The sequence below is a fragment of the Tachysurus fulvidraco genome, chromosome 15 (genome assembly GCF_022655615.1).
Source record: "Tachysurus fulvidraco isolate hzauxx_2018 chromosome 15, HZAU_PFXX_2.0, whole genome shotgun sequence".
Taxonomy (NCBI): domain Eukaryota; kingdom Metazoa; phylum Chordata; class Actinopteri; order Siluriformes; family Bagridae; genus Tachysurus; species Tachysurus fulvidraco.
The window spans coordinates 7712957-7738423 of record NC_062532.1 but is presented as its reverse complement, the minus strand read 5'-3'; the positions used below and the strand labels follow the sequence as shown (position 1 = coordinate 7738423).

The 25467-nt window shown below is 37.6% G+C and overlaps 2 protein-coding genes across 3 annotated transcripts in view; one reads left to right on the top strand and one right to left on the bottom strand.

Moving 5' to 3' along the window:
• gna13b (guanine nucleotide binding protein (G protein), alpha 13b) overlaps positions 1–3393 on the bottom strand; it is a 23029-nt gene extending 19636 nt beyond the window's left edge. Inside the window, exon 1 of the mRNA XM_027171897.2 lies at positions 3048–3393. Within this exon, the coding sequence (XP_027027698.2) occupies positions 3048–3351 (304 nt within the window). The 5' untranslated portion in view covers positions 3352–3393. The remainder of the gene's footprint in view (positions 1–3047) is intronic.
• On the top strand, positions 3065–25467 carry rgs9a (regulator of G protein signaling 9a). Of its 2 annotated transcripts, XM_027171894.2 has the most exons (18): positions 3065–3198; positions 7332–7411; positions 8441–8537; positions 10781–10831; positions 10913–11019; positions 11478–11529; positions 14714–14772; positions 14889–14965; positions 15421–15502; positions 16804–16866; positions 19319–19348; positions 19431–19492; positions 20984–21097; positions 22031–22146; positions 22236–22323; positions 22659–22797; positions 22872–22954; positions 23592–25467. In XM_027171894.2, exons 2-18 carry the CDS (start codon positions 7346–7348, stop codon positions 23746–23748), a joined length of 1443 nt encoding a protein of 480 aa, XP_027027695.1. In that variant the 5' UTR covers positions 3065–3198; positions 7332–7345; the 3' UTR covers positions 23749–25467. The 2 variants fall into 2 exon arrangements, with proteins under 2 accessions (XP_027027695.1, XP_027027697.1); XM_027171896.2 differs by lacking the exons at positions 3065–3198; positions 7332–7411 and having other exon boundaries at positions 8448–8537; positions 10915–11019.

Below are 25467 nucleotides of genomic sequence, written 5' to 3'. Positions count from 1 at the left end.
CCCTACACGAGCAACAGCCACAACTACTCACTACGCTGTGCATTTTATAATAATCAACTGATTATTCATCACATCCGCCCTCCAAGGAAACTAATGAGTAAATACGACGTGAGGATTTATTACACGTAGGTTTGGACACTAACAACACTTTTTTCCACCCGATAGCACAGCTCAGTAAATGAATCGTCCATCTGCATGCACGTTGTCACTATTTCCACCCAAAGTGAGACACACCGTACCGTACCCAAGTACTTGTTCAGAGTTCGCTAACCCGTCTTTTTTTTTCCTTCGTGGCATGTGATCAGAGAATAGGAACACCCTCTCTCACACCCAATCACTGCTGGTGTATGTGAAAGAAAGCGGACGGGACTTCCCTCTATTATTTGTGATTACCATCAATCTTCAGTAAGAGAGAGAATATCACGAGAAACCAGCATATGTTATAGCTCTATAAAAGCTCTACAACTAGCTGGTCATCTGAAGCCTAATCTCTAAATAAATGTGCTGCAAACAGGGTAATGTTTTCTGTCAAAAAAGAAGATCAATTTAATAGATAAAAAGAATACCACATACAATAAATGGACTTTTCAGCTCATGCACACAGGGACATCGCATAATAAATAAGTAGTGCATTTTATTCAATACAAAGCAAATGAATCTTTTGCAACTTCTGTCCTGGAGAAGTACGTTTGCTAAGGCCATGTCTGAACCTCCTAGCAGAGACAATCAAAATTTGGGCTGAAATATCACATTACTACTTCTTCACACCAGCATTGATCTTTACACTAGTCCCTGAGCAACCCGCCTTGAAAGCAACCCCAGACTATCAATATATCCACACACATACTTTATATTCTCTTTCAGGTCCTTTTTCCTGTGTGCACATGCTTTTGTCACCCAACATGCTGATGGTCTTATCTGACTACACCACATATTTCCAATCGTTTTAATAATAATTATGTCCAGATTAGTATACCTGCTCTTTCCATGATACTGTGTCATAAACACCCCCCCCCCCCCACCTATACAAGAACATTAGTTTTTATGAAGGGTGCCAACAGTTCTGGAGGGCATGGTATATTTAAAAAAGGTTCTTCTGCTTCTTATTCTCTATTTAAATAGAACTAAGTAAAACTGGATTTAACTGTTTATCTTCCTTTTGGGTGAAGCAAATTCAACAGGGATCAATTTGAGATCCATATATTATCTAGTGTAGAACAGATTTGATAGCCTGTGCAGTCAACCGTACGGCCAAAAGGAGGTCGTTTTAATAAGTATACGCACTGCAATAATCGCTTCGATGACCTACTGAGCGCACGGTGTTTAACACGGATGTGTTTAGGATCTAAATACTCCCTATTATCTGTACATGACTTCATATAACGTTGAAGCTATGCTTTTTTTCCACCCTCTGTGGTGCAGTATATGACCAATAGGAAGCCACTGGCAACCAAGAGCCAAACATCATCTGGAAAATAAGCCAGAACAGCTTTAAATGTCTGTACAGTCTGCCCTATATCTGAAAAGTAAAAAATATATTTCATCCACAAACGAAAGTCAAAAAATCTCTGTGTGGCCTATGATGTGAAGAAACAGCACATGGCAGGGGCGTTCTTCCATTACATGCAATCATTAAAGGCATCTAGATAGAGCCATAAACATGATACTGATTTCATCTACATTACCAAGCTGACTCCACAAGTGTCTACTGCCAATAAAAGACAATTAAGTAAAGTAAAAAAAAAAAAAAAAAAAAAAACAGAGAGAGGGAGAGAGAGATGCTGGTGCAGAAACAACTGCTTCTAAATGTAATAACATTAGAAATAACAGGAACTAACTTGTTTTACAGAACGTTCGCCAAGATTACACATAACTATTAGTGGATATTTTTTTCAACTGCTGCGGTTTAACTGTTATAGGAAAATGAAACACCACACATTTATTATATTACTATAACAGATCACCACAAATTATGTTTCTAAAGTGACATCTTGTATAGCGGGACTTGTATGTTGGACACACCATATAATCTAAACCTAATAAGAAACGGATTAAGGCGATGTGTATTAATTATCTTATCATTGTCGATAATATGAAGTGAGTAGAAGTGGGCAGTCATAGTACATGTGGAATAACACACACTGGTTTGTGCTGTAATAAGACATATGGCACGACCAAGGCATGGATTAATTTCCCAGAAGATCACAGTCCAATGTGTTATTTCTTACACCATAAACTCCAAGCTAAACGTCAGGATTTGTGGGGATGTCATGCAGCTCGCTACTTTATTGTATTATCATATTATAGATGGATATGAGGAGGTTCAAGCCCGATTGTTCTAACTAAACAAACACTTTTGCTCATTGCTATTTCTCACGACGCGTTATTTTGTCAGGTGATAATTAGCGACGCTAACACTTCGCGTAGCATCGAGTCACTTTATAGCAAACCAAATAAAGAAATAAAAGGTAGAAGTCAATCGAAATTAAAAACTAAGCAATACAGACGAAAAAAAGTGTTGCTCTTGAGTGTAAAAAAAAAAACAATCTTAATTTGAGCTGTTGTGGTTGTTAGCATTCCACACATCCAGATTGCTAACGCTAGCCAAACCAGACTCCGTATTTTTTACGCATTGTATAAGTACGCATTGTATAAGTACATTTTCTCCTTACTTTATCCGTATGTATATATGTCAATAACGTGAAAACACAACAATAACTGTTTAAATCTTTTATTTATTTATTTTTATTCAAGCCACAACGGTTCAAAATAAACATGGGCGTTTCTACCACTTTTTAGTTTTGGACACACCAAAATTAGCGTTAGCTTTAGCTTGTTGAGGGACGTCACCAAACGCCTCAGCATTGAACAGTAAGAGCACTAAGTAGTGCGCGCGCGCCATTATATCATACCACACTCACGACAGTTATGTAGGGAACAAAGCGGTATTTGGGATACGGCCCAGAACAACTTCCACGCCACTAATACACAACTCAGGGGGATTAAAACGAAACAAAGGGAGATTGTAACCGTTATCTCGCACCCACCTTTAATAACGTTACTGTAGATAGTCGCTCGAAACTCCTCTCTGGCCAGCTGGTCGAAGTCCTGTCCGTGTATGATGCGCATCTGCTTGAGGAAAGTGGACTTGCCGCTCTCGCCGGCGCCGAGCAAAAGTATCTTCACCAGCCGCTTCACGTACGTTTTGTCTTTCGAAATACATCTGTCGATCTCTTTAGATATCCTCAGCTGTTCTGCCTCGCCTGTGTTTAGTAGACATTTAGGGAAACAGATGGATAGAAAGGACTGGGACGGCAGGAAATCCGCCATCTTTGTAACACAAACTTTCATCGATACAAATAGGGAGGGGTTAAAGCCAAGCCGAGCTAAGGCAAGCTCGCGGGCGGGATGTAAAAAGCGCGTGCACGATTTTGTCCTGCCTTCTTTCACACTAGGAGTTTTTTTTTCATACAGAAGAAGCACTGGGCTACTTTTATGCAAGAATCCAGCGGAATGCTACTACTACTACTACTACTACTACTACTACTACTACTACTACTACTACTACTACTACTAATAATAATAATAATACTAATAATAATAATAATGTTTTTATTTTTCCTATTCGAGAGAGTCCAGTCTAAATCTATTGAATTTAAAGGTCAATGCTATTAGTAGTAGTAACATTGCTGGAAGTGGTGGTGTTATTTTTCCTAAATAATACAATTAAACATTTAGTCTTTGTCTAGGAGAAGTTTGTATGATCTTTGGTTTTGGAAACAGAAAGTTAAGAGTAACTGAGGAGTAGTTTGGTTAAAGTGGGAACATTGTGTGACCAAAGAACTTCCCTAAACTAACAAAGGTGCTATGAGTAGTTTTAAAAATGCAAACAGATTTTTAAAATCTTGGAATATACTCCTTATATATGTTGATAGATAGATTGATAGATTGATAGAGACACAATAATGAATAAGTGTAATGCAACAGGGACTTAATAGTTTTATATATGTGTTGAAATAAAGTGTATAGGTGACAGTATTGCTGCCTCACAGTTCCATGTGCATGGTGCAATGTGGTCAATTGGTGTCCCATTCAGGACATATTCCCACTTCACTTCACATTGTCGTTATCAATTGAACTATACTAAAACGATTTTGAAAATATGAATTCTTTGAAACTTGAAACTGGTGCACTCAGCTTTAATGGGGTCAGAGGAAGTTGTCCCTATGTCGCCAAACTCATCCTCACTAAAACATTCTCTTTGTGCTAGAGATTTACTCTAAATCACAGGATAGGAAGCTGGATGTCTTTCCATTTCCTTTATATTCAGCAGAGAAGTTGAAGCTCCAAGGGCCGGAGCCTGCATCCCCACTGAGTGGTTCACTCAGTACCACAGTTTCACTCTGCTTCATGGGATAAAAGTTTATGTACAGCTCTATTTCTCTCACATTCACTGGAGTAACAGGACATTACCCTTATGCCATCTTCTGCATCGCAGCCAAGCAAATTATTATGTGCCAACAGTCCCCAATCGCTAGGGGGTGAGTAATCATCCGATGCTGTTGTAAATCACAGAACCAGAGCATATGTGTCCCTTCTTTTGCTCTCACGCCATCAAATTTATATCATGTGCCTGTGGCTATCTGAAATCCTGCTTGCTCAGAACAGCTGCTCAAGCCCTGTATCGTGTCACTGGCCATTCGAAGCATACAATTCTTTTGTAGATTTTTAACCTAACACGGCATGATTACTACTATCACCCGTCGAAATCAGCGCAATATAGGTGCAACTTTATCAACATACAGAATTATATCTACCAGCCATTTTATTGTACACCTGTACACCTTGCTCACTGATGAAATTATCCAGTCAGCCAATCATGTGGTAGCAGCACAATGCATAAAATCATGCAGATACAGGTCAAGCGCTTCAGTTTAAACATCCAAATTTGGAAAAAATGTGATTTCAGTGACTTGGACTGGTGTTTGGTTGTTGGTTCCAGATGGGTTGGTTTAAATAGTTTAGAAACTGCTGATCTCCTGGGATTTTCCAACTATGCAATCTCTAGAAAGTACACTGAAGTGTACAAAACAACAAAAACATCCAGTAAGCAAAATCCAGTGCTTTACTGGCAGAAAGACTTGTTAAAATATATCATAGGAGAATGACCAGATTGGTTTGAGCTGACAAGAAGGCTACAGTAGCTCAAAAAAATCAATTTTTCCAAATCTGTTAAGCAAAAAAAAAAAAAAAAAAATTAAAATGTACATAATTTGAGGTACATGAGCTAAAACAGCAGAAGATTACAACAGTTTCACTCCTCCTAGCCAAAAACAGGAATCTGTTGAAGTCAGGAAGTTGAAGATTGTTAAATATGTTGCCTGATATAAGGGTGGACTCAGCACTTAGACTAAAGTTAAGTAATCTTAAGCACCAGAAGCACCCATAATAGTGCAAATTCTATAATAATTGATGTTAAATTTGTTGAAATTTGAAATATTTATGTTAAAATAAGTAAATGATTGATATTGTGGTTATTTCATCAGTTTCAATGCAAGCCCCTTCCCCCAACCTTGTCTTATGTTGTAATAGATTTGTTTTGGGCCCCAAATTACTATATCTGCATCTGAGGCTGGTGATGGTGGTTTAATGATGTGGGGAAAGTTTTCATTGCACAAACTCTGCATCAATCTGCTAATCTGAGCACTGTTCACCACATTGATTCCTTTATGGCATCCATTTACACATCTTCCAGCATAATAATGTCACAAAGTAGCTATGATACCATGAATTCAATTCAATTCAATTCAATTCAAGTTTATTTGTATAGCGCTTTTTACAATAGGCATTGTCTCAAAGCAGCTTTACAGAACATAAACATAGAGCAGAAGGTAAACATAATTAATGATAAAGGAATTAACGAGTAATAAAAGAAATAAGAATTAACAGAATAAAAATTCTAGATTATTATTAGTTGTATATAGTTCACAGTGTGTATGTATTTATTCCCCTATGAGCAAGTCTGAGGTGACTCAGGCAGCAGTGGCAAGGAAAAACTGCCTTAAATTGGTAAAGGAAGAAACCTGGAGAGGAACCGGACTCAAGGGGGAACCCATCCTCATATGGGTGACACTGGGGGTGTGATTGTAATATACAGTCAGTTAAATGTTGTATTGGTGTAAGGATCAAGGACTTCTGATCTCCTCAGTACCACAGAGTCTAACTGGAGATGTCTCAGGATTCTCACAGAGTCGGCCTCGGCTCAGTGGACGTTCCAAGGCTTCGTCCCACAGAGGACGTTGGGAGCTGGTACAGTGTCTGGATGCCTCGGGATAGGTACAAAAGAGAGAAGCAGTGGAAAGGGATTAACATATCTGCTGTTCATAAAAATGTGCTGGTCTGATGTTCTGGTGCATGATATTATGGGATGTATTATGTGTACGCCTGACTAAAGAGATGAGTTTTGATGAGTTTACACAATGAGTTGTGTATTTTCATGATCTTCAGTCACCAGTCCTGATTCCAACAGAGCACATATGGGATTACAGTTGAAATATTTATATTTTACGTGTCTTACTCCTGCCATTTTTTGGCTTTCATTTCTCCAAAACTTTACAGAACGCAGTGAAACAGTTGTCAGGCTGAACACAAGGCTCTGTTTTTGTCCACTAATGGCATCTAGTGGACGTTTCAAAGCTCAGCTTTCATTCAATTTTCAACACCTTTGGAAGTAAAGTATTCTGGAAAAAATATGATCATAGTTCTTTAGGAACTATTTATTATGAATGGATCTAAGAGTGTTTACAGTATGGTAAATTTAAGCAAGTTGAGAAATATGTTCTTCCTAATAAAATATTTGCAGTGCAAGGCAAAGAAATTAAGAATACGGTAAGGTTACTATCAGAAAAATACCAAAAAGTTGAAATCAGATTTTATATAATGGGATATATAACAACTCAAATTCTCCCTTAAAGGGGATGTGATTATGAACCTGGTTGTACTGATAAAATAAATAAAGCAAAGTTTTATTATTTTTTTATTACAGTAAATGTTAATGCATTTGGTGCAGTGAAATGTACATATAGGAAATGTGTAAACCATATTAAGTAGAAATACTGTGATATATATCTTTACACAACAGAGTCTAGTCTAATGTAGATTGTGTACACTGACAGGTGAACAGGTTGGCTGTGAAGATTACAAAAATAATAATCTGCTCTGTGATTGGTGGACAAATTTGCCCTAATTTGCTTTTCACGTGCAGCAGCTCAGGTTCTCAGCAGCACGCTGTTTGAAAGCTACAATTCCAATTGTACCACTTATTTTTTTAGGAACTGAAAGAAAAATGACGATTAAATTAATCCGTGACCATGGGCAGCATTATAGACCTCGAATGTCCTGTCTGAAGAAGGTATGTGTACATTCACTCACTAGCAGCTTTTTTTGTTTCTGTTACAAAACATTGTTTTTATTGTTATTAATATTCATTTGTTACAATTGACATTTTTTGAGCATCATGCAATCAGTATAAGATTACAAATCTGTTTTTATGCACGTTATGCTGTGGACACTTATGTGCTCCCAAACTACTCGAACAGACCTATTATTGACCAACTAAATAACAGCTCTGTTACTGAGATTATGTGGTTGTGTTTGATAAGAGAAAATATGTCACGCTTAATGTACAAATGTGGTTTAATATAGAGAGGGATATTGGGGCTACTCGTGGGACCCTTTCAGACATGACACACAAACATATAGTTCAGCAAAAGAAAGAAAAGAAAATTTTTTGACAAAAATCTCTAAACATCTTCTAAACAGACTGAAATCACATCCTCATCAGCAAATTTATTTAACTTTTATTGTATACTTGGACCTTAAGAGGAACCCTTAAAATTCTGTGTAGAACACTTCAACATTGTTTTCCTGTCAGAAAGTGTGATAACAGACCTAGTAACAAACTATAAGAAACCTTAACTACATATTTTTCAATACTTGTAGCTAAATTTATATGTCAATTATAATTAATCTATATTGCACACACAAGAATACTGATACTGAATATGGGCTGTGGCAAAGGTAAGAACATGTACGCAGAGAGCCGTAATTATTAGCCAACGTTGTTAACCCTATTGTAGTAACTGTTTCAAACTAGCTATCATACATATAAGCACTCTTGGAACATCAATCGTCCAGTCAAGTTACTGGCCCTCGATCAAACTGAAAACCAATCTTTATATGTCTTTAGAAACACTATTTAGGATTTTGTATCAATACATTTTTATTATAATGGAAAAATGTGACTGATACCTTAGAATATGCTTTTGAAACCTGCATGGTTCCTTATATCCGATTCACAAATGCACTGTGATTCAGTCTTTTTGTGCATTTATAGACCTGTTAGTAGTGAGCGTGCACTATCATGTTTATCCTTTCACAGATGGAAGCCTTGATGCTGGCAATGCAGGACTCAAAATCTGGGGTAAAATCATCGGAGCAGAAATTGAACACCACTTCCATTCCTCATGTCATTGCAGGTAAGCTGAAGAAAGTGTATAATTCTTTTATTCTTATACTATTGAATTTCTTTTTAGCTCTGTAATTTCTAATTTCCTCTTTATTGGCATTTTTGACTCCAAATATAAAGACGTTTACATTCTTATTATTATGGTTACTTATCAGTAAAATTCAGTACACATGTATGTCAGCTGTGTTTGCTAGAGTGCAAGCTGAAATCATCCAGGCCTCCAAAATATACTAATCAGAGCACTGCCATAAGAAATCATGTCCATCCGTCCATCCATCAAGACCTCCTTCCATCCATCTATCCATTCATCAATCCAAGTTCAATTTCAAGTTTTGCTTTATTGTCAAATCTTCCACATGTACGGTACATACATACAGAGAATTGAAATTGTGTTACTCTCAGTCCCCGTGGATGTGGGATCTGGAGCGGTGGGGGTGGGTTCATAGATCTGTGGTGCCTGGGGCAGAAGGTGTGTGTGTGTGGGGGGGGGGGGGGGGGGATCGGGAGCGAGTTCAGCTTCCTGACAGCCTGATGAATGAAGCTGTCCTTCAATCTGTTGGTCCTGGCCCGGAGACTCCGCAGTCTCCTCCCCAATGGCAGCAGACTGAAGATCAATCCATCCAGCCATCCATCCATCCATCCATCCATCCATCCCCCTCCCTGTGAATCACTGGTTCTGCAAGTGAAGTTAATATAAAACACGGCTAATCAGGCTTGGCTAAACATGGCAACTGTTAGTCAAATGAAGTGTGTCTGCTGATTTGTAACTCTAAAGTTGTCCTTTAATCCACATTAACAGTACAGATAATCCTCTCACTAAACCTCCAAGCATCTGCATGCCTTGCTTTTGTACTATTAATTTGTTCTTTGAGATATATATATATTCTTCTATTGCAATTTTCTACCAAAATTTTCCTATATGTATATGCTGTATTTGCCCGTTTGTCACACTTTAATATTTCAGATCATCAAATTTAAATATTAGTCAATGTAAACACAACATGCAGTTTTTAAATGAAGGTTTTTATTATTAAGGGAAAACAAACTCCAAACCTACATGGTCCTGTGTGAAAAAGTGTTTGCCCCTAAACCTAATATCTGGTTGGGCCGCCCTTAGCAACAAGAACTGTAATCAATCGTGCTGTTACAGTGCTGCGGATGAATTTTGTTCCACTCAACTTTACATAATTGTTGTAATTCAGCCACATTGGAAGGTTTTCAAGCATGAACCGCCTTTTTAAGTTCATGCCACAGCATGTCAATAGGATTCAGGTCAGAACTTTGACTAGGCCACTCCAAAGTCTTCATTTTGTTTTTCTTCAGCCATTCAGAGTTGGACTTGCTGGTGTGTTTTGGATCGTTGTCCTTCTGCAGAACCCAAGTTAGCTTCAGCTTGAGGTCACGATCGGATGGCTTCACATTGTCCTTCGGGATTTTTTGGTAAACAGCAGAATTCATGGTTCCATTTATCACAGCAAGTCTTCTGGGTCCTGAAGCAGCAAAACAGCCCCAGACCATCAGACTACCACCACCAACTTTTACTGTTGGTATGATGTCCTTTTTCTGAAATACAGCGTTACTTTTTACGCAGATGTATTGGGACACACACCTTCCAAAAAGTTTTGTCTCGTCAATCCATAGATTACTTTCCTAAAAGTCTTTTTGCGCAGCAACAGTTTTTGTCTTGGAACTTTGCCTTGCAGGCCATTTTTGCCCAGTCTCTTTCTTATGGTGGAGTCATCAACACTGACCTAACTGAAGCAAGTGAGGCCTGTAGTTCTTTTGGATTTTTTTTCTTTGAATTTTGATAAAAGTGGGCCAAAATCATCTCAGTTAGAAGAACCAAAGACTTAAACTACTTCAGTCTGTGTGTATTGAATTTATATAATACAAGTTTCACTATTTGAGTTCAATTACTGAAATAAATGAACTTTCCAACAACATTCTAATTTATTGAGATGCACCTGTATATATATATATATATATATATATACACACACACACACACACACACACACACACCATGTCTTATCCCCAGTCTAAAGATCTAGACCAGTCTAATTGTCATCCCTAAATGTTCTGTAATGTGAATAGCATGTGTGCGATTGTGCCCTGTGATAGACCGCCACCTCGTCCATGTTGTTTTGTGCCCTGAGTCCCCTGAGATCAGGCTTCAGGCTCCCTTTAAATCTGTGTATGATAAATGTATGTTTTATATAAATATATGTTTTTGCACATGTGTCTGTATCACAGGACAGGACATTCTTGCATGGATTGCCAGTCATATGAAGGTTGATAATCAAGGTAATTAGTTATCCATTGAGTATCAGCATGTGCTTGCATCTGTATCTTCATCACACTTTGGTTTATAACTATTTTTCTTAGAGGCACGGACAATTGGCACCATGTTAGTTGCTTTTGGCTTCATCTACCCGTTACAAGACCACAAAAGACTCATCCTCAAGCCAGATGGCAGTCTCTATCGCTTTCAGGTATAATTTGGGATCAGATACTGTTGTTGTTTTTTTTAGATGCAGCTATGATACCAATTTGCTAACTCCCATCAGAAAAGCTGCTCAAGTCTCAGTACTTACAGTTTTTAAATGATGTTAACGATTACTGCCTAAATACAGAACTTTGTGCTAATGCTAATTTGCAGTGTTGTTTATCTCAGTCAAGACCTTTTAAATATCCAGTTTTAACAAGATGCAGCATTGTGTAGAACTAATGATGAAACCAAATTTGTTTGTCAATGTTTTTGCTAGCATGTCTATGAGATTTAACGTTTTATTAACATTCATCTAATAGTAGTGCACTTGGTTTTGATACATACTACCGTATGGTGCTTAACCTCCAGGTATATGATATCATCTTTAGTTATAAATATTTTCCCAGTTTTACACTGAATCTTTTAATACAAATTAAATTTTCTTACTTTTTTCACTCGTAGACACCGTACTTCTGGCCTGTGCAGAAACGGAAGGAAGAAGACACTGATTATGGTATTTTAAACAAATTATGTTATGGTATTAATAGATTTTCCTATGTGGCCCTTAACACACCCAGTTTTACCTCAGCCTTCATACAATCTAGGAATCGCATATTACATGTAATAAACAACCCACAAAGAGGAATGATTTTAACTGGCAATAATTATCAACAGGATGGTGTGATGCAGCTCTTTTGTCAATTAAGTCAATTAATTTCTTATTAGTCCTAACCATTTGTATTTTATAGAATGACATTTTTCCTTGTTTATAGTTAGATACATGTTGTGGAATGTTTGTGAAATAAGTTCCTTTTACCACTTGTGCTATAACAGCTATAAAAATGCTAAATAAACCAACACTGCAAATATGTTTTATTCCATTTATGTGTCATATCAGCATTATACAAGTCCTTATTAAAGGCAGGGTCTCCGATTTTTGAGAAACGCTTCAGAAAAGTCAGGCCGACAACTAAACAAAAATCAAAACAAACATGTAGCCAGTGAGCAGAAAGGGGCGGGTCTTGTCAATATGCAGCGGAGAGAGTATTCAGTGCACATGTGTGACATTAGCAGAAAGCGGTTTTAACATTGACATGGGGGATAAAAACAAAGAAAGAAAGCGAAGAAAGCTTACGATAAGGCAAGAAGTAGGACGTGTTAATATAGCTTAATATAGCTGTTAATATAGCTTAATATAGTGTTAATATAGCTTTCCAGCGCTGAAGAGAACTGAAGGAGCCGGAAGTTGGCCGCATATTCACAGATTGGAGATTCCAGAGTCAATAACTTCTGAGCTAAATGCTTTTACTACACAAATAACACCTATTTTCTATCGTAGTAATGTAGAGAGGCAGCTACAACTGCGTTTTGCTGGTAACAGCATTTAACTCAGGAGTTATTGACTCGAGAAACTCCAGACTGTGAATATGTGGCCAACTTTACTTAAGACTCCGAGGTTGCTTTTTTCCTTCTCGATAGGTGAGTAACGTTGGTTTTGCTTTGTTTCACAGAACTAATATATGCCTTTGCATGATTATGCTTGTGTGTCATTTTTGCTTGTTTGTTTATCTGCAATCTTATTGTTCTTCCCTTCAGCCATGATAAAGACACATTTCTTTCCATTAGTTGCCTGGGTTATGTATGTATGTGTGGGTGGAGCTATCAATACAGGGGTGGGACCCATTTGGGTTAGGGGCATGTTTGTTTTGGTGATTTTATATGTCAACTTTGGCTTTAAAAAAATCGGAGACCCTGCCTTTAATAAATGGTCATTATAATGTATTAGAACAAGTGTAGTTATATATACTGTACATGAGTTGTCTAGCCAAAGAACAACTGTCAGAAACTGTAACAAAGCCTTTTACAACTTTGAGTCAAGAATTTAATAGCACTATGGTACAAGTGACATTAAAAGCCATTTTAGAAAGAAACCAGGAATCAAAGGAACAGTTAAGCCAGCAATGAAATGTACGCAACATTGCATTAGCAACAGGAATGTTGTGTACATTTGTGTGGGGTTTTACATGTGCCTTGTTGGTTCTTTCTGGTTTTCCCATGACTGCCCAAAGCATACTGGAGAATAGGTGTGAAAGTGTGTAAAGGAGTATCGTAAGGAGTTTGGTATTAGTACATGTGAGCATCCGGCTTGTACAGAAGACATGACTTCTCGTTTTTCAAAGTGTGCATTAGAAGTGATTTGAACTATAAAATACAGCTGATCCATAGATCTAGCATAAAATTACTTGAGCAAAAATCCATCTCTGGTGATGTGACACTGTGATGGCACAATTGTTTGCTGTCTAGAAATCCCTAGAGGGAGGCCAGTAATCTATCAAGCGGGTGGTAACCCGGAAGAGCTGGGAGGAGAGTATGTATGGACAGTGACAAGGTCATAATCCTGAATCTGCACTTGCACATACCAAACCCACAGACACTGTTTACATGAATAAGAAAAGTTACTTTTGTTTAAACCCTTGACCAAGTTACGTAGAATTTCCTATTGTCCAAGATCAGAATTAGAACCTGTATTTTCTCCTGATGGGCCAAATCCAGAAGCACTTGTAATTTGATCAAGAGTTGCAATTCATTTCTAGGTTTTATTTAAGCCAGAGTTGAAAACTGATTAACTCTCAGCATGAAAAAATCTTCCAAATGTCGCCATCGACAAAGCATCTATGGCTCTCAGGCTATAAGGTGGGCTATGTAATCCATACATCTAGAAATAGACACAGAGAGTGTTCTATCCTTCTTTATATGAATATCATAGGGTACAAATTTTTAAATATTCAAACTAGAAAGCTCACTGCAAGACTAAATATTTTAGACAACATGAACTGGTGATTGTTCCTTAAGCTGGTTAATACAGCGGCATCTGATATTTCTCATGTTCTGCTTCTCGGGAACTGGCTGCATGAATTCGAATCTTGCAACATAACTTGTTAGTCATTCAAAGCTGAAGCTATGTATCGAGGAAGCCAGAAAACATGTTTGCTAATCACGAGGATTGTCAGGGGAAAAAACAAAAAAACTAGTGTGGTTTGTATTTTCAGGGTGAGGTCGAAATCAGGGTGAGTGTAAATGCCTAGTTGGGAAAAATGAGCGATTGTGGAAGTAGACTTTATTTCAGTGAATGTCGACCTCAGTGTTGTGTTTTCGCAATCATTTCTATTGTAAATGGCTTATCAACGAGCTGCAGGCTCAAGCTTAGTGGTAAAGGAGAATAAGTGCGCCATAGGATTTACATGAGGTCCGACGTGTATGAGGAGAAGAAAAGAGAAGATGCATCTCTCTACCTTATGAGAAATTAAATATCTTGTATACACAAAAGAAGCTGATAGTTAATGAACCTGTAGTAGATGTGAAATGGTGCTGAAGGTTCTGGGCTTCTCTTACTGGCTATTCCAACACACAACCTTCACACCAAATATGTCTTGGTTTATGAATTACATTTAAAGTCATTATATATATTTAATTTGGATGAACTCTGTCTTCAGAGCTGATCAAAACAGTGGCACACTAGTTTTACTAAAATAAATTATTGTATTGTTCCGATCCTATGCTGTGCTGCTTGTTACTCTATAATACAGTAGAAGTTTTTTCTTGTCCCATAGATGAATAGATGGTAGATTGGTTTATAGAAATGAATTGATTTTAAGAGTTTGCACACAGTTAAATTTCCTGTCTTGTTTTCACTAAAGCAATTTATCTGGTGAAGAGAAACATGCGAAAGAAGGGGACACTTGAAAACTACGAACAGGTTCTGCTTTCTCTACACAAAGCATCTACACACACAGTGTCACACAATTTCCTGTTTTTTTTGTTGTTTTTTTCTGATAAAAAGCAATGACAGCAATTTGTTAATGCAATAAACAGGAGAACTACAACAAGCTTCACAAATGGCTTCACCACAAATGGGATTTTATTGTGATGCAAGCCAAAGAGCAATTCAGGTCAGTTTTCACACTGAACAATATGAAGAATTTAGATAAAACATTTAAATTATACCAAACTAGAGTATACAATACATTATTCTGACTAGGTAACTTTTTGCTAATTTTTCAAGTTTACTTACTTGCTAGTTTGGCTGTCGCTTGCTTTTTTCACTTTGTTAGCATTCATTCACAAGGTTAGATAAAATTGTGCTCACTAAATTTCATATTCTAGGTTTCTCAGACACAAATTAATGCACTAAAGCATAGCAGTGTTGAAACGTGGGGTCAGATAATCGCAACAGTTGCTCTACCTTAGCCCTTGCTACATTACATTGAAAAAGATTCAATTTCTGTGAAGTAAATGAACACATTATGCACTTAATTTACTTGCTACAAAGAAAAACCTAAACTTTTAGTAGAAAGTAACCATCTATTTAGCTTCCCAGTAATGGATTGCTTTACTTTTTTTGCAGTGTTGCGAAGGAAAGGGAAAAATCAGACCGGGTTGTATATGATTGTCAGGAAAGGGCCTACTGGATTGTACACAGACCTCCGGTGAGTATATTTTTGTGTCTGTTGACTATCTGTTGTTTTCTGTTATCTAGTGTATTGAATTTTAATCACCGTTCAAAAGTATTAGCAAAATATTTCCATAGTGTAAATCCAAGTTGGGTCTGTGAAGTAAAGATGCTATACAATACACTAAATCTTTTATATTTATTATCATTTTGTTTGGGTTCTTGCAGTTATTGCAATGATTGTCCTAAATAACTTTGTTCCAGAATTGGTTCAGAAGCTTGTTGCTCTTCATGTGGCTTTTTGATTAGGTGTGTTCTCTAACAAACTCTGGGGCCTTCCAGGAACTGGTCTATTTATATTGTGGTTATGTGACACCTTGAACACACAGGCACACACACACAGACACATACACACACGTCAACTCAGTTTAACTAATTATGTGACTGATGGCAGTGTTTGCACCTGAATGGATTTAAAGGTTTTACACTTTTTTCTTTGTAAATGATTTCGCAAACTATATATATATACATATATATATATATATATATATATATATATATATATATATATATATATATATATTTTCCTCCACAAAGATATTATTGTTTTTTTTAAAGAATCTTCATGATTTGTCTTTTCAATTACTTCTGTTTTACTTTCAACACTATAAAATATGCAATGTAAAACTTATATAAGGCAGGGTGTTATTTAAAGGGGTGGTAAAACACGTTTTTTCGAAGGCTTGATTGTGTTTGTGGGGTGCACTGTAACATGTGTTCATGCTTCGTTTTTTTAAAAAAATGCATTATTTTTCATATATTTTACCATTATTCTACACTGCTCTGTCCCTCCTTGTAAAACGGTCTGATGGCTTCCGGGTTCTATGAAGCCAGTCCCTCAAAAACAGCAATGGGCTTTGATTGATTAGCTGGCCCAGTGTGTTGTGATTCGCTAACTGCCTAGTTAACTCTTCTCCACAGCAATATAAAATGGCCAAGCCTCCCCTTATTTAATATTCACGGAGGAGGGGTTTATGTAAATATCGGGGTTAGTGATGTCAGCAACCCTGGAGGAATGTCGTGTAGTCCTTACCGGCTGTTTGCTGTAGTCCTTTGAAATGGATTTCTTTAAAAGCAAATATCTCCCTTTGCTTAAAACTTTGAACTTTGTAACTTTGCAGATGTTGTTTATGCTCAAACAGGAACATTACACACTAGCTAAAGTAGGAAAGGTGAAATCGTGTTTTACCACCCCCTTTAATAAAACATATTTGTAAGTAAATCCTGAAGATATACTACATACACATAACTATTAAGTGTATCTCTCTATCTTCACAGCCTCAAACTCACAGTGCAATGGACTACGGCATGGATCGGCTCATTGATCCCAACAACGAAGAGGTGAAAGGTGAGAATGCCTTTCGATCCCTTACAGTTTTGATGCACCCTCATCTACTTCCTGTCACAGTTTTCCTCAGTTAAACCCCTGTCACATTAATAGGAGTTGTTCTGTACTTTATCAGCTCTAGTGACGTGTATTGGCCAAAATTCATCTCAAATAGATGCTGGAAATGTAGCAACGAGACAGCACTTCCTATAGTGGCATCTGAGTGTAGACTTTAATGCTAAGAAGCCTAAGAACATTAGATCAGCTTAGCTGTGTTTCTTTTCCTTAGTACTGCAATGGCAAAGGATGGTTTTTGCCATTGTATTTAAGGATTTCTGGTTCCTGATCTTGCAAAGCAAACCCCCTCCATTCTCTATATATAGTGTGTAATGATTTTCATACAATTTATGAAGTAGAACATACAACGTATGAATAGAAAAATTAAGAATCCCCTAGATTAAATTAAATCAAATCCCCTAGATTAAATTAAATTCCCCTTTTAACTATAACTCATGTCTGCCTGTCTTTCAAAATCTTCAATTATTAAAATAGTCTCCTGTTAAGTATTGAATAATTAAATGTACTAGTAAAGATGTAATTACATTAAATTAAAAATGATTTAACAGCAGCATTTATGTGCCAGTTTGCCCAAACCTAAAGATAAGCTCCACACACTAACATTGCTTCCTTGTCCTTAAAGTCAAATGCCCAAAATAACCTCTGCTAATTCCACTTTGAGCAGATTAAATAGTTTAGTGGACTCTGCTAACAGCTAATTCAGACAAAAGCCCAAGGTCCAAATGACATTTTGGCTGTTTGTAATGAGTGTATTTTTATGTTGGTTCTTACCTCACTTGTGATATTTCAATGATTACTATGTTTATGAATCTGGACTATTTCTAATGACCTCTGTGTTCTCTCTCTCCTTTCCAGGCATTTTTTGTTTTTCTTTTATCTGCATGGGTAACCTGGGTTTTCATGAAGTCTGCTCACTGACCCTTTAACTTTTACCGGTTAACTTTCCATAATAAATTCTCCTCCCAACGTATTGGAACAGCAAGGCCAATTCTTTTGTTTTGTTATACACTGAAGACATTTCGGTTTTAGATCAAAAGAGATAAATCTGAATCCATACATCAGAATTTCAATTTTTTCCCCCCTGATATTTATTTCTAGATGTGTTAAACAATTTAGAATATGCCACATTTGATGGTAGCCACCCAATTCTCAGGTGGGCAAAAATAATGAAATAGATATTTAAGGATTTTAAAGTAAGTAACTTCATATTTGGTTATATATTTTCAGCTTGCGATAACTGCATCAAGCTTCTGACCCACCGTGAACGTTGTTCTTTGTTTCTGTTCTTTGAAGTCAAGTGGTGAAAAATCAGTGCTAAATTGGTTTGAGCTTTGGTAATGGACTTGGCCAGTCTAAAACCTTTGTTGAATTTCCAGCATGTTTTGGATCATTATCCAGCTTTATTTTATACTTTGGCCTTCCTATCACTTTGGATGATCACTTTTCCTATTATATGGTTCCAAACTTTACAAATCTCTGTATTACACTGCAAATTCCAATCAAGTTCTGTTTCTTACTGCAGATATGTGGTTTACATCTTGAAGTATTACCCTCTATATTTTTACTCTTGTTGTCTTCAAATGGTGGATTGTGATACTATCACCTCTGTCCTGTGGAGACTGTTTGTTTTGTAACTGACTGTTGGTTTTGGGATTGTATAAACTATCAGTCTATCAGGACATCCCTGGGCAACAAGAAACACCTGTCAGTCAAATGTTGTCCTAAAAACAAATGATCTGGCCTTGCTGTTCCAGTACTTTCGGAGTATATACAGCATTGCCCATTCCCACATATGTACACTACATGTACATTCCTCATACACCTCCATAAACTACACATAGAACATATACAGACACTGCAATTTTCCAAACACCCACTGCAGTCTCCCATACACCCATTACTATACGTTCACACATACGTTCTCCATATATATTTACCAATGGGCTCTGTATGGCCACTAAATACTACAAATAACAATCCCAGTACACGACACACTTCCTAGGTACATACTCCTAATACATTATAGTGTGCATTCTTCATGTACCAGTCTTACAGTTTGAAACCATAATTCTTGTTATTTAACAACTTATGTCAAAGGTATGTGATGTCGGTACTCTTCATTTTTTATAGAAAAACTAAAACTTCTACAATTTGAGAAAATTATAGTAATATAGTAATATATTAGCTGACATGCTTTTATACTTGTTACAATGATAAATGGTGGCTTTGAGTATCCTTTAAAATAGATATACTGATTAGCTGTAACTTTTCTGTGTGCAGTGGTGCCTTTAATTATGTGGGTTGGTAAAGTGTATTGTTTGTTGTGTTTGCACTAAAAAATACTGGCCTGTTGTAAAAATACTAATATTGAAACCTTTTTTTTCCTAGAAAAAAACCTTTGACTACTATAGAAGAATTGTAAGTGGAATCCCTTATGTGTATATTTTGTTTTAAACAGATTTAGCTTGTTCTCTTCTGTTCTAACTGCTCTTGCTTTTAGATCATCTACTTGCAGCAGATCATCATGAGACCACGGGTCAAATCTTCAGTGTCGCTGGGAGCGTGAGTACAACAATGTTTACTTCGTCTCAAGTAAATATCCAAATCTGAACAAAATTTTAGGAACATTTATTAACATTATTGTGGAATATATGCTCTGGTCTGTGATAAAATATTTCTAACCCGATGGAGAGATCAGTCCCCAGTATGTGCCCCAGCAGCAGTAGACCACATGGCTGCCCTCTTAATCCATAGTCTCTGTCTGCTGAGATTTTATATCCCTACTTTTTTCCAAACCTTAGCTGAGCCAAGTAAAGACTTCTCAGAGTGAGTGGACTGCAAAACTCTGGCAATAAGACCTCTGTTGGTTTGCAGAGAGTGTTCCAGCTCTGTTCTTTCATTGCTTCACCAACGTCTGGTACTTGGTACACTTTCTTACAAATGCCTTCTCCATGTATTCTTTTTAAGGCACTTTTGAGTTCTACAATAATCACCTGTCTGAAGGTACCTTAAAGGCATGCCATGTCAGTACGGAATGTTGTGGAGTTTATATCGTCTGCTTGCCAATCAACAACTGATACAAGGAGAGCTGTTGTCAATCTTGACTATGGGGAACGCTTCTCTTTTGCTTACTGACTGGTTTCGTTTATGTCCAATGTGGATGGCTGAGGTTACTATTTCAGCAAGTACTTTGTGTACCTTGTCATGTCACAAGCGAGAGTTACCTTTGACAAGGGCCTTTGTGATTCTGCTTAGAATGTGCTCTATTGATCCCCTTCTAGAGCAAAGGGAGCAAGATAGGTTTTGTGTTTTCAAAGATATGTTTGCTGGACTTGGCAAGCTATCATAAACTGCCTGTATTAGGAACTGGGTACGGTAGTAGAACCATCCCACCTCATCCATGCTCCCTGCCGTTAAAGGCCTGCAACCTGCTGGCTCTCTCGTCCACTCCACCTAATTGAACCTCACCTAGATCAGGTGGTGTTTCTCCTTGCCATGGGCTTTCTCTATTGGAATCCTGAGGAAATTCTAACCCAGGCCGGCCTGTTACTACATTCCCCATTAGATCTTTGTGTATTGACTGCTCTCCACCTCCTGCCCATTCTGACCCCAATGCTAGCTTTGGGGTCCTTGGATTCTCTATACTGAAGAGCCTCTCTTGTATAGACACCTTAAATGCCTCAGTAAGGCTGCTCACTGGAGGGGACCAGAACCTCTGACATACATTTGTAAAGGTTTTCCTCTTCAGGGACTTGACTATGATTGGAACCTCATAAACTAGCAGTAGGCCACAGGTTCCTGGGCAGGATGGAGCTTTGGTAAATCCAGACCTGGTAGGTCTGACTTGTCCACCAATAGTCAAGATCTTTGTCTTTTATATGTTAAGTAATTATCCTTATTGCATTCAACCTATAAGAACTCACAGTACTCTATATGTAAGGAATGATAATCCTGAGGATTGGAGCAGTTCTGTATTAGTGCTTGATAGAGTGCTTGTGTTCTTTATTTTACACAAATTTATGTTTGTGTGCTTTTGTTTTCCCACACATTCAGCCTTGTGAAACACATGACAACATATCAGGACCACGATCCATTTCTCAAAGCATGTGTTCCCAGCAACCCCTGGCAAACTGATGATGTCACATACTGGGATCTGAACATGAGAAAGTGAGTTTTTGACTTCAGTTGCAACTGTTACAACTACTAACACTACTAATAATACTGTTTTAAATGCATGTTATGTAAAGTTACATAACAGATCTTGGAGATGAACATTATGAGTGAGTTTTCATAAGTCACAGCAGTGACGGTATAAATGCACATTTTGTTACAATATTCCACTGACTGAAGTGCAGTTTCACATCCTTAATGAGCACAGGACACAAACTGCCCTTTGAAATTGACCTTATTACTCTGTGGATGGCAGTATTGGATCTGTATTGGGTATTGACACACATTTAGAGCTCTGAATTTGACATTATATCAAAAATGTGAGAAAATTGTATAATGTAAAAAAAATGCACAAATACGACTTATGGTGATGATAAATCTCAAAATTGTAGATTTTGTTTTTGCTTAGTATACAGCTTTGCTTTGTTTTTGCTTAGTATACAGTATACAAGTTAAAGTTCTGTTAATGGCAATGGTTAGCAGTAAACAGATAAAAGCAGATGCTTATTAGCAAATGTAGCTTTTTCAATATAACACACCCCTGCGATGGGTTGGCACTCCGTCCAGGGTGTATCCTGCCTTGATGCCCGATGACGCCTGAGATAGGCACAGGCTCCCCGTGACCCGAGAAGTTCGGATAAGCGGTAGAAAATGAATGAATGAATGAATGAATGAATGAATGAATATAACACACCAACTTTTTACTGTGTCTATTTATAGTGTATATCTTTTAGTTTGTGTCCTAGCTCATTTTATATACAGTACAAGCTTCCAACTGATGATAAAATAATTCATATTTTTATACAGTCTTGATTAAAAGCCAGAGTTACAAAAGGTGTATTAGTGCTATTAATAAATAATAAATAATCAATAAATGATAAATTGATATTATTAGTCAATAATGCTTTTGCACTTGATTTTGCTTCACAGCGTTGAAATCCCTACAAAGTCAAGAGTCGAGCGCTGGTCCTTCAGCTTTTATGAGTTACTTAACGATCCACGAGGCCGTGCTGACTTCAAACTCTTCCTGAAGAAGGAATTCAGCGGTGTGTGTTGATTGTTATTGACATTTCTGGACTGTTTGATCCAAGCTTGTACTGTAGATGAGAGCTTATTGATTTATGTTTATTTCCAGGTGAGAATTTGGCTTTTTGGGAGGCTGCTGAGGAGATGAAGTGGGGAGCGGCAGCATCCATGTCTGAGAAAGCTGAGACCATTTTTAAGTGAGACCTTTGTAGTAAAAGGGTTTAGTACCCTTAAAATCTTTACTTGGCTACTTCTGAGCAATTATCCATTTACTTTTGAAATAAGTGTTTTATTTAGAGCTGTATATTTTATTCTGTGTCCTGTAACTAGTGTTTTGAGGAGAAACTACTGAACTTTCCTCATTTGTTTGCATTTATTTTATTCACAACACCACTTTTTAGAGAAGATACATACCTATATATTTAATATTGGCAGACTTAAACATTGATTACTGGAATTCCATTTCCAGAAAAGAAAACGATGATAACAACAACAACAAAACTCTGAATTTTATGTTTGTGTGTGTACGCAGGACTTTTTTATCTCCAGGAGCTCCACGCTGGATTAACATCGATGGTCGGACGATGGGACTGACAGTGAAGGGTTTGGAACATCCACACCGCAATGTCCTGGATGCAGCTCAAACACACATTTTCATGCTGATGAAGAAGGTTTGGAAGGTTTTGGAAACTTTAAATGATTATTGCTAAAATGACTGGTCTGTAATTCTGCATATCGCCTGCAGGACACATTTTATCGCTATCTGAAGTCACCGGTCTACAAGGACATTCAGAAAAAAGCGATCTCACCCGTGCCACATAACTTCACGTAAGTGTTACGACGTATCCACATAAAGGGATATGAAATTGTTTAAGTTGAGGAGTTTAAAATAAAGGTGCCAACATCTATGGTTTAATCTAAAGCAGCAATCAGGATAAAAATGAATTCACAAGGCAAGAATTTTAATTGACCGAAGGGGAAAAGACGTGGGATGTGACTTGAAAAGAATAAAAGCTTTTATTTTGTCGCATATACATTACAGCACAGTGAAATTCTTTAATCACGCATCTCAACTTTTGGAGGGTGAGGTCAGAACACAAGCTCAGCCATGATACAGCATCCCTGGAGGAGAGAATGTGTAGGGCCTTGCTCAAGGGCCCAACTTGGCAGTGCTGGGGCTTGAACCCTGGTCCTCTATGTAACAGCCCAGAGCCTTAACCACTTAAGCCACCACTGTCCTGAGTTGGTTCAGTTAGCTGAACTTTGGATTCCTGTTAAATTTCCTTTGGTGACCTTTGCCTTGTCTTGTGAGCCAAACCAAGACCAAATAGTTATCCAGGTGGTGGCGGTGATCAGTCACCTAAAAACATGGATCATATTGTTTCCAAAGGTTTTGATTCACTAATTGATTCCAAAATTCTTCAGTACATGCTAAAGACTTGTATTTATTCTTTACCCTGTGAAGTGATGGTCAACTGGAGCAAAATGCAAGAAACCGCAAACCCGGCATCGACCCCATCATCCTGTGGCAGCAGGAACAGGAGGAAAAAGCCAAAGCAGCTGCAGCAGCTGGACCGATCGATATTAAGAAACTGATGGCCAGCAAACTGGACCGCAAGTGAAGGAGTTTACATAAAAAGATGTTAGATATGAATCTCATCTTGTATGCATATTAGATCTAACTAGTGAAACTGTGTTAACAATGTTCAGAAAAATTACAGCATAATTCACACTGACTGCATAACAGCATCAATTTTTAATGTTACATCGTAGTAGGATTACAATTACTTACTACATCAAAATCTGCACCATGTCCCCCATCGGCTGCAGAATCATTGGTACATTTCCACAAAATGATCATAACCTTAGAAATAATAGTATTTATAGTTGTATTTAATATATTAGTATTTGATAGAATTATTATTACTATTGTATTTTCAATTATTTTCCATTATTTCCCCATGTCGTGTGAAAGTGTGTGCCCTGCAATAAAATGGCATCCTATCTAGGGTGAACCCTGCCTTGTGCCCTACAGTAAGTCTCCTGGGATAGACTCCAGGTTCCACATGACCCAGTAGGATAAGCAGTGCAGAGAATGAATGGATGGATATATACAGTAGCACTTTAAACAGCAATATCTTGTCATAAAGCAGCTGTATAGAGATGTTTAGTTGTGATTGCTGGTGTTGATGGCACTGAAGATGCTTCTGGTGCTGTCTTGAGCCACCTAGTCTTGGTGTTCGCTGTACAGTATATGTTTTTCCTGAGGAAACAGGACCTCATTATGGCCCCACATATGGATATTTGGTATATGTGGCAGTCCTGGATCGAGAACTATCGTCTTCCACTTCTGAAACTTTTTCCACTTACAGTATGCTTGCTTAGGGTCTTGAGTTATTGGTCTTATGGGTGCTTCCGATCCCTGCTCATTCATCTCCCTTCATCTCTCAATATGGCCCTGTCCAATAACTCAGACTTAAGAAGAAGAAGCCCATCTTATCACATAGATAATAGAACAGTGAAATCTTTTTCTTCACATATCGCAGCTTAGGAATTTGGGACCAAAGCATAGCAGCCGGACAGTGACCGCTCAGCGGTACTGGGGTTTGAACAAGACTTCCACTTGACAAGAAGTGCTTGTGGCCCCCACTTCCTGCTTGTCAGGATCTCTATTGATCACAACTAAACAAAAGTAAGTGTTTAATGGAGCTATACCGAGCAGTCAACTGTAGAATGATGTACATGTGTCCAGTCCTGGCAAATTTGAATCAGATTTAAGAAAAACAAAACACTTAAAAATGATGCCACTGATCTAAAGTTATCAGAATTGGCACTGAGCTCAAGTTACTATGTGGAATTCTGCATGTTCTCCAAATGTGTTAGTTTCCTCCATGTTGTCCAGTTTCCTTCTCATTCTCAGATACCCTTCTAAAACTAATTTGTGCTTAGGTGTGAATGTGGGTGAATGTGTGCGTATCCTGGTCTGTGACAGAACATTATCTGTCCATAGTTATAGTAACTATGGGAAGCTGTATTCCCACCTTGTGTCCAGTGTTTCTGGGAAAGTCAACAGATCCACAACTACCCATCCCAGGATAAAGAGCTGTACACAGGGCTGAGTTATTTGATAAGCAGTGAGTGATTTAATCTTGAAAATGCACAATTATAGTCTTCTGTTATAGACAGTTTAGCGGGTGTGTTTAACAGCATTCTGTAGTTTATATTTAGCTTAGAACAGTGATGGGTCATTTCTCATTCATTATTTCCAGTGTCTTGTTCTTGACTTGTTCTTGTCATTACTGCCTGCATGTGAAATGTGAATAAAGTTCTGTTAAGCTGGA